The following is a 9,374-nucleotide window of genomic DNA, read 5'->3' on the forward strand; positions in this document are numbered from 1 at the left end:
CACACACACACACACACACATACGCATGCATTGATTCTAAGTGACGCTCATGGGAACAACAACAGAGGAGAGAAAAGAAAATAAACGAATCCAATTGGCAAATAACTCCAATTACATGCTCCGTTCAGAATAGCCCCTCAAGTCGTTCGCATAGTTAGGCATGAGCCCTTTTGCATCCCTCAGGCGTTTTGGAAGTTGGGTTTGCGCTTCTCTACAAACGCCGCCATACCCTCCTTCTGGTCCACCGTGGCAAAAGTGGCTTGGAAGGTGCGCTGCTCGTAGGCCAAACCCTGCAGCAGCGTTGTCTCCAACGCCTTGTTGACGCAGTCCTTTGCCAGTGAGATTGTCACCTGGCTATTCGATGCGATTTTCTCTGCGATGTTCATGGCTGTTGGAAGAAGTTCCTCGTGCTTTACCACACGTGCCACCAACCCAGCGCGCTCCGCCTCCTCGGCTGTGTACTGGTCACCCGTCAGCACCCACTCCATTGCCTTGCTCTTACCGATACTACGAATAAGGCGCTGTGTGCCACCCGCACCCGGGATTGTCCCGATCTTCACCTCTGGCTGCCCAAACACTGCCTTCTCGCTGGCTACGATGATGTCACAGCACATGGCAAGCTCGCAGCCGCCACCGAGGGCAAAGCCGTTCACTGCAGCAATGATGGGCTTGCGCATGCTCGTAACCGCATCCATACCACGAAGCATATTGTGATTATAGAAATCTACAAAAGTTTGGCTCGCCATCGCTTTAATATCAGCGCCGGCAACAAATGCCCGTCCTTCGCCAGTTAAGATCACAACAGAAACTGACGGGTCAGCGTCGTATTTAACGAGNTTGTCAGCCAGTGCGTTGACCAAGTCCGCGTTCAATGCATTCAACTGTTTGGGGCGGTTCAACGTCAACGTCATTACAGCTCCCTTTTGAGTACACCTGACGAGGGGCTCAGCTGCGTAGCGGAGAAGTGTGCAATTGCGCAGCATGGTATATATCCCAATTGTTCCTTTAATGCAAGCAAATGCACAACAAAAAGAAACAGAAATCACGCATATGCTCAAGAATAAATGTGGCTCTCTTAGTTTCCACATCCAGGAGAACTTCTTATTCCTGTAATGGCATCAGGCGCAGAGGTTCATAATTGCTTTTCAACCTCACCTCGCTACATTACCCACTCCTTCCAGACGATGAGAAGTGTATTCAACATAGTAACGTCGAACACCCAAACACCGTGGGGGTAAACACAGGCGTCGCAAACCTTACAAAGTGGAGTCATTTCTTTTCACCCGAGCAAATTTCACCTCTTCAAGTTGTCTTCTCCAGGGGACTCCATGCTTTTCCCAAAGATTTCTTTCTCCTTCATACCAATGATAGCCACTAACATTTTAATTTTAAAAGATAGACGAGGGAGTAAGACTCGCTTTAGACCAGTGCCCTCCACTTGTCTCATGATCGTCATTTGATACTGGCAGATGCCTGCTAAACGGCACCACCACAGAAATACCCCTTCTCGACGTATCCCGAATCCAAGATCTATTTGACTTCTTAGGCCCAGCAAGCAGTCCCAAGGCTATGCTGCACGATTGGGTTGTGACAACTGCACTCATCAAAGTAAAGGAAAGAGCCCCGATACAACACAAGGTAAATCAAAAAAAAGACTCTCATGTAACTGAACAATAAAACTGCGTCTGTGGCATGCACCGCTCAAGTGATGCACTTCGTGCCGCACCATTTATGGGAAATGACGTTTACGGGCTGCAACGACAGCGTCGGCCAAAGCTCTCGTAACCGCACAAATAGCTTTACTGACGCGTCACACACAGCCCCCTGAGAGCGGCTGCTTCATGCTATAGTCCCGCTTTCATCAGAAAAGATGAAGAACATTTCATCTGGTTGACCAATACCTCTCAATCCCCCTTTATCACACCCCACCCTCTTCAATACGCCAACACAGTTAGCCATATCAGGTGAAGCCGCGGCATGATTAAGGAGAGAATCATTACAATCTGAAAATCATCGGGATCTTTCTCACGGAGAGGCAGATGTAAACAAAAAAAGTTTTCCACTGCGAGCGGGGCCGTGGGCGTCTTGCGAACAATAAAAGAAGACAGGAGGAGGGGCAAGTACGCCTTCATCAACCACTTCGATTAGCTTAACACATCCAATAAAACTTCCCCATGTCGGCTAGAATATCGGCCATTGTGGTGCCGTTTGCACAGCAGCACCTGTGATCCAAGGCATTGCAAGAGCAGATTGCATCAGACCCCCCGCCCCCCAATGATAAAAAAAGAATCCCGTGCGCTTCTACGCGCAAGACTCCTGTGACAGGCGGCTATATCACACCACCAGTTTTTCGGCAAAATGGAAAAGAAAAAAAGCTCAAGTCTTTCCCTGCCTGTGCGACAGTTTGAATCTCTTGTGATGGAGCCAAATCAGTTCGATGACCATGTGGTTAATACTTCGTGCGAATTGCCTGGAAGTCCCACTCGTCGATGGAGTCACCCAATATGTAAATACCGGCGGGTGCTGCGTATAGTCCCCGATAGAGGTTTTTTTTTACAAGCGTAGGGTAGTCGCGACTGAAGTGGGGTCTTTTTTCATCCTTGCCTTGCTGCTATGTGATCCGGGGGCTCTAATAAAAAGTGCGATGACTATTAGCTTCGCCGCCAATTGTGAACAAAAGAAGAGACAACCATTTCTCAAACTTGCAAAACAAATATACCGGCGATCAAACCATTAAAAAAAACAATATTCACGCACACCTAGAAAAGGGGGATAACTGCAATTACTGACAACGATGCTTCTACGACTACGACCCTACGTCTCAACTACAAGTCGCCAAGTTTGTCGAGTTTTGCATTCACCTCCTTGGTGACATCTGCCTGAGAACGCCTCAAACACTCATTTTTTTCCGCATCGTTGTGAATGAGGCGAGTCATGTACTCTACCCCCAGCTTAACATTCGCAACAGCTTTTTCCTCTGTGCATCCTTCAAAGAAAGGGTGCTTCAATAGATCGGCGGAAAATGGTCTCTCTTGTGGATCTCTAACCAGGCACTTTTTTACAAAATCACGGGCGTTCTCAGAGTATGCAGGCCTTTCGGGAAGTGTCGGTGTCGTATCCCCAGCGATTCTGCCCAACACGTTGAATAGATTCATTTCCTCCGGCGGCGCCCACGGATTTTTGCCAGTGACTGTGGATATCATTGTGAGTCCCAGTGACCACACATCACTACCAAAGCTGTATGCACCCTGCTCTAGGCGTTCAGGAGCCATGAAGTACATTGTCCCGACGTATGTTGAGGAAACATCAAGCGTCTGAACAAGTTTGGACACCCCAAAATCACCAATCTTGACATATCCATCACCACGAATTAGTAAGTTGCTCGGCTTGATATCTCTATGAATCACACGTTTTGTATCATGGAGATAGACAAGTCCAGAAACAACCTGAAAAAAGATATCGCGCAATATGGTTTCCTCTATACCTTCCCAAAAGTAACTCAAATCCTGTAGAGTGTATGCCATCCACTCCATGGGTATAACGATGGCAGCCTCTTCAGAATCCCAAAATGCACCTAGATTCTTCATGACAAAAGGTGAGTTCGACTGCGAGCTAAAAAAGGACAGCTCACGGTCTATTTCATCTCGATGCGGCTTTGATGATATGGGTATGTGTTTCAGAGCCACAGGGGTTCCATTCTTTAGCTTCGCAAAGTAGACTGCGCCACTTGCACCCCTACCAATCACTCTTTTAGACGTATCATCGATATCCTCTTTCGTTACGCTTCCAGGCAACTTTTTACCATCTTTTGTGAACATGCCGGACTCGTTTAGCAAGAATGCCCGCAACTGAAGTGAGTTGTTGTTCTTTATCTGATAGGACTGTAGATCCCTTTGGGACTTCTCCACGGCTGCCGCGTCTAAAAAAAGACCTAGCTTCTTCATGTGAAATATGAGGTGTAAAACTATGTGTGAAAATTTAGAAAAAAAAACAACCTAATACCTATCATACCAACAAAAAATCGTACAACAAAAAGGCAAACATGATCGCCACAAGGTGTCACTGAAAGGAGCACTTTTTATCCATCACTTCAGACAAAAAAGAAGCTTCGTAAACAAAAGAACCACTCTTCCACCTACAGTAAAGATGTAACCATGTTTCTAAGAGTCTCCATTTTCAATGGATAGACCAGTGTCGGTGATGTTGTTGTCTTCATTGTTGATGTTTTTTTCGCCACTTTTGTTATTGTTGTTGTCCATGATACTGCAGTTATTGTTGTTGTTGCTGTTGGAGTTCTCAGCGCCTACTAACGGCTTTCCATCAGGGCTTGTGTTGTGTAGTCTCCCCGCATCACTTGAAGTGATGTCGCCATCGGATAAAGCATCTTGAGGCACTCCGGAGTCTCTTCTCTTCTGCGACACCCAATGGGCCTGCTTTGAGTGGTTACAAGTAGCGCAAAGAGGCTTTCCCCATTGAGGTTTAAAGCTGTCACAAACTGGAAGCAATTGCTTTTTCTTGGAAGTTACTCTCACTTTTTCAGCCTCCTGGCGGAAGCGAGATACTACATCCTTTGGATCGATGTGTCGTTGGCGTCGCTGAGGTTGGGGGTCCGAATTTGAAACCGAAACATCACGTCTAGGTGTCATGATACGACTAGATGTACTCCTATCCCTCGTGGCATCGCTGAAGTTTTGCTTTCTACTGCGTGGAGTACTACCCGTAATACCGCGTGGAGTACTACCTGCAACACCTCGCGGTGGTGTCGGCCCCCTGCTAGAGCTCCTAGCTACGGGTGGTTTGCCGTTGTAACCATTGAAAGACCCTGTTCTCTTCGGTGGTTCAGGAACCCCGCCAGGGCCCTTTCGGACGACCTTTGTCCTTGGCGAAGGAGGTGAATATCCTTTCTGAGGGCTCCCCGAGGTGATGCTCCTCGTGCCACCTCCTCGCGCACAACCTGAAGCAGCTAACCCATTCGATGGGCTACTTGGAATCACTACACCCGGTCTTGGCCTGATAACAAGAGTGCCTTCGTTGGCACCTTCAAAAACAGCCACAATAGCAAGTCTGTTAGAAAGCACTGAGTCTTTGTACTCGGCCTGAATCTCCGATGGCTTGAGGTGTTGCACTCGCAGCAGCTCTGGCACCTTCAGAAGCACATCAGATACATCTGCTGTTTCGTCAACCACGAGCTTTATCGCCTCATCATTTGACTGGTGTGGCTCACGCAGCCATACCTTCAGCATTACCATTTCTCTGATCTGCCTCCGATATATATATAAGAAAATCAAGGGTGAGTGAAAAAATACCAGTCTCAAAGAGCACGTGAAAGCAAGGTCAGCGCCTACTTGGATTGCAGAGGCGTACAATTTGCAGCAGCAGAAGCAATAAGAAAACTAACTCCATCTTTAGTTACTTAAAGATGTCGTCAATGTCATCGTACTCTCTTGCCCCTCGGTTTGCCAAGTCTTCACTCTCAAAACGAGGAACAGTCTTCTCCTCGGGTTGCACAGAAAATAGATCTACTAGCTCATAATTTTGCGGTGTAAGCGGATCTGCATTCCCTTGACTTGACTGTTGCACGGAAGCAGTAGCAGCAGCTCGTTTCTCGGAGTTTATCCGCTTAGAAACGCCTCGGCCATTCTTCACTGACAACAACGTGTCAGCAACTTGGTCGAAGCCTTTTACTGCGTCCTTGAAGAACGTGCTCAACTGAAGGAAGAATACATTGCTTGCATCCCATGTTGACATCGACACCTGCTCCAAGACAAAAGATGTTTTATCCATACTACGCTGCAATATTCCATTGTATTGATCACCACTTTTCTGCAATGCCTCCAACGATCGTTGGAACTTGCCCTCTGCCACTTCAACCCTATCCGACTGCGCACCTGAACGAGCTTTTTTCAGCTCGTTTTCACACACCTGCGCCTTTCTTCTCTGTCCATCAAATGAAGTTTGAGCCCTACCAACTTCATACATGACATCCGCATAGGTTTCTTCGAGTTGTCCAAGAGAAGCCGATTGAATACCACAACAATTGACCTTAATGTTACAGGTCAGATCATTAGCCAATGTCCGCAAATTGCTACCGACCAGCTGAATTGAACTAAACTCTTCTTCTCCATTGACACTTGGACTCTTTGACTCAAGGTGCCGTTCACACACCTCCATGAACTGTTGAAGGTCTGAAAACACCTCGTCAAGTTGAAAAATAAGTGATTCAACGGTTTTTCCAACCATTTCAAACTGATCTGTCAAGCGCATCAGTGCAGCCCGTGTCTGCGATACCACCTTCATGCGGTCACTGTATACTTCGTCGCTGGTCTTTTGAAATTCGCCTAACACAGAGAGAATAGAGAGCTTACCATGCTCCAGAAGGCAGCGCAGGCCGTTAGGCCCCTGAAATTGTCGAAGAGAGACACTTACATCATGTAGAACATGCTCTACATCGCGTGTATTCTCTCGCAGGGCCCGCATAATGTATTGCAATTTATAACTTATGAACTCTATCAAGGTAAATAATACAAGAGTAACGAAAAAAAAAGAGAAAGAAAACAGGTAATGACAAGTCTACTCTTTTCCTCAGTTCTTTCTGCAGAATAGGAAAAGAACAGACACCCCTTCAGGTAAAGAAATGTTATCAGTGCCCATTTGGAACCGCCTTGTGATTATTGATTACGTTACTATCGGAGTTTTTAATCTTCAGTCTTCGGAGGACTCAAGTTCTAGAAAGGGGTTTTGAAACACCATGTCAAACGCGTCCAGAGCCTCATCAATAAATTCTTCATCGTTGCACTCCGGGGAGAAGAACTTGAAGAGTGAGTCTTGACGCACTCGCTCTGTCCCAGGCTTCCATTGAATAGGCGTCAGCGCCGTTGTGTTGAGGTTAGTGTCAACTTCTCGGAGAATTGTTCCATTCTCAGCAAACATATTCGGTCTTAATTCGAGTGAGACACTCCGACGCAATGAACCATCCTTGACGCTTGTTTTTACCTTGAAGCCTGTGACAGCTCTTAGAATCTTGGGATCAATCGTGCCATTCAGCAATGGCTTCAACGGAGAATCCGTAGCTGATAAGACACCACTCCAGAAGCCATCTACCTTATCCAGAGCGCCTTGACGTTGCTCAAACAAATCTTCAATCTTTGTTCGGTATTCAATACGGAGTTTTTCCAGCGAAGCATCGGTCTCAGCCTGCAGAGCTGAAACTTTATTGCTACAATCGGACACCGCGTCTATGACATTCTGAGGAATCGAATCCATCTTGATGCTTAGTGCCTACAACGCAAGCAGAAGGGAGAAAAAGACCAAAACGGAGGAAAACAATATCCCCATTGCAAGAGAGAACACCACTTGAAGTATACGATACAAGGAATAATATATTTTATCGGCGTTTTTCTTTCTCAGAACGAAAAAAAAAAACACGACAAACAACTCATCATACCCTTTTCGCCAGACTCACCCCCATCTTACAAGCCAACCGTATTCCGTTGTATAAAAGCGGATATGCAGGGGCTTCAGCAGCTCCATTTGTTTCACCAAGATGCTGGTGATGCTCTTCTTCATCCCTAAACTTGACGACAATATCCTTAATTTCTTTCCATGCTTCGTCCTCATGTGTCTTCTGCCCTTCTTCCACTCTCTCAAGCGATTCAAGCTCACGAAGTTGATCGTTATAATGCTGTGCTATTGTGATTTCAACTGCTGCATGACAGCACATCATCGCCTCTTTGCCAAGTAGAGCTGTAAGTGTACCCATGGCGCAAGCGCCCAAATTAAACATAGGATCCAGGGCGGTCAGTCGGACATGGTGCTTAGTGGCCAACTCATTCATGGTCTTTTCGTGAACCACTTCATCCTTTAGTATTTCTTTGACAATTGGCACAGACTCATTTAGCGGCGACATCCAGAACAGCTGGTACTTACATATTCGGACTGCTGCCACCTCCCCCGCCTGATCTACTCGAACCACCTCATCGATTTTCAGACGTTTGGCCGGGTTTGAAAACACGCCGCCTGATTTTGATTGAAACCTCCAAAGCGACCGTCTCATCTTCTTTATCCTAAACGGTGCGTCGCGACAAAAAAAAAANCCCCCGCCCCAGTTTTTCTGCCAGGCGGGGCCGGTCTTCGGTTTCCCGGGCGCCGGGCCGCCCGCGAGCAAGCCGGGGCGGGGACCCCGGGCGCAAAGGCACGCGGCAGGGACAAGGCCTAGCGCGGATCGGGGGGCGCCCTTGTTTTGCGGTCTCGCTTTTCATTCTTCTTGTGTTGTTCGGCGGCACCGCTGGGGCGGTGGCTGTTGAGGTCGGGGCGGCAGGAAGGTGTGGGGCGTTCGGCTGGCATGTGGTTTGTGTTGTCTTGCTTTCTTTTCTCCAAAGCCCCTGCCACACACCCTGTTTTTTCCGATGATTAACCTTGATGTATTGCTGATGTCCCCAAATGGAGTTTTAAGGTGTTTTTTTGTGGCAACTAATGCCTCCAGCCAGCAACCCACTCACTTTCTCATGTGGCGCCCGCCGGGGAGATGAAGCGATCATTGTGTGCTGCCGAGTTCGGTGTATATAGATAAATTGGGGTGTGTCCACAGAGCAATCTCCTTGTTTTTAAAGGGAATTTACAGATGATAAAGTTTACCAGACTTGAGAAGAACTGGATGACATGTGGAACCTTGCCAAAGCATTCTGCTATTGTCTTTTTTCTCGCATATTTCATTTATATTTCTGGATCGATTTTGCAGATTAATAGCCCCACGGCCAGAACATGGGTTCACTGCTAATTTTGTTCTTATTTGAAGTGTGATTGTGACTTTTTTCTGTTCTTCTTCTTTGACGCTCTTGCTCGTTTTTGTTGCTCTTTTATCGAGTGGAGGTGTGTAGAACGAGGGTGCAGAAGGCCATTTCAAAGATTTTATTTTGAGGGAGTCGAAACATTTACGTTGCAAGACATGCTGTCAACCCTTACTGACTTAACCCGCCTTTTTGTTGCTTTAGCTGGCGTCCTTGGTTGTGGTCATACTGGTATCCACTTGCATTAATTCACAGGTTCTGGCTGGGCGGATGGAGTTAGAAACACAACGTCTCTGGAAGGTGAGGGAAGGTGTATCTCATATACATGGCGTGCGGTGTAACTAATGAGAATCGAATTACTCAAAAAATGTTAAAAAAAAATATCCTGGGTTTAACACGGATGTGGAGCGAACAAGTGCATGCTGAATTGTAGAAGAAAAACCGGAGGTTGAATAGGAGGATCTCAAAATAGCAATTAATAAAGAGCTTTGCGACAGTGCGAGTTTTTTAGATCTCTTGTTTGGGTCTCTTGTGGAGCTTTGAACCGAGGGAAAAGTTTTGTTTTGGGTAGAGATCCGCGCTAAAAAA

The 9,374-nt window shown here is 46.8% G+C and overlaps 6 protein-coding genes across 6 annotated transcripts; all 6 read right to left on the reverse strand.

The window, feature by feature from the left end:
* Positions 1-179: 179 nt before the first annotated feature.
* Positions 180-911, reverse strand: DQ04_00371180 (putative enoyl-CoA hydratase, mitochondrial precursor; the record flags this gene model as incomplete). The annotated part of the gene is made up of 1 exon (XM_009308875.1): positions 180-911. The coding sequence occupies one exon, from the start codon at positions 909-911 to the stop codon at positions 180-182; it is 732 nt and encodes a 243-aa protein (XP_009307150.1).
* Positions 912-2,825: 1,914 nt separating this feature from the next.
* DQ04_00371190 (protein kinase) lies at positions 2,826-3,944 on the reverse strand (the record flags this gene model as incomplete). The annotated part of the gene is made up of 1 exon (XM_009308876.1): positions 2,826-3,944. The coding sequence occupies one exon, from the start codon at positions 3,942-3,944 to the stop codon at positions 2,826-2,828; it is 1,119 nt and encodes a 372-aa protein (XP_009307151.1).
* Positions 3,945-4,160: 216 nt separating this feature from the next.
* DQ04_00371200 (hypothetical protein) lies at positions 4,161-5,249 on the reverse strand (the record flags this gene model as incomplete). Its single annotated transcript, XM_009308877.1, has 1 exon — positions 4,161-5,249. One exon carries the CDS (start codon positions 5,247-5,249, stop codon positions 4,161-4,163), a length of 1,089 nt encoding a protein of 362 aa, XP_009307152.1.
* A 160-nt stretch (positions 5,250-5,409) lies between these two features.
* DQ04_00371210 (hypothetical protein) lies at positions 5,410-6,477 on the reverse strand (the record flags this gene model as incomplete). The annotated part of the gene is made up of 1 exon (XM_009308878.1): positions 5,410-6,477. One exon carries the CDS (start codon positions 6,475-6,477, stop codon positions 5,410-5,412), a length of 1,068 nt encoding a protein of 355 aa, XP_009307153.1.
* Positions 6,478-6,702: 225 nt separating this feature from the next.
* Positions 6,703-7,263, reverse strand: DQ04_00371220 (template-activating factor I; the record flags this gene model as incomplete). Its single annotated transcript, XM_009308879.1, has 1 exon — positions 6,703-7,263. One exon carries the CDS (start codon positions 7,261-7,263, stop codon positions 6,703-6,705), a length of 561 nt encoding a protein of 186 aa, XP_009307154.1.
* Positions 7,264-7,438: 175 nt separating this feature from the next.
* Positions 7,439-8,053, reverse strand: DQ04_00371230 (putative ubiquinone biosynthesis protein COQ7; the record flags this gene model as incomplete). Its single annotated transcript, XM_009308880.1, has 1 exon — positions 7,439-8,053. The coding sequence occupies one exon, from the start codon at positions 8,051-8,053 to the stop codon at positions 7,439-7,441; it is 615 nt and encodes a 204-aa protein (XP_009307155.1).
* Between the last annotated feature and the right edge of the window lie 1,321 nt (positions 8,054-9,374).

The sequence above is a fragment of the Trypanosoma grayi genome (genome assembly GCF_000691245.1).
Source record: "Trypanosoma grayi strain ANR4 Tgr_37_V1, whole genome shotgun sequence".
NCBI lineage: Eukaryota > Euglenozoa > Kinetoplastea > Trypanosomatida > Trypanosomatidae > Trypanosoma > Trypanosoma grayi.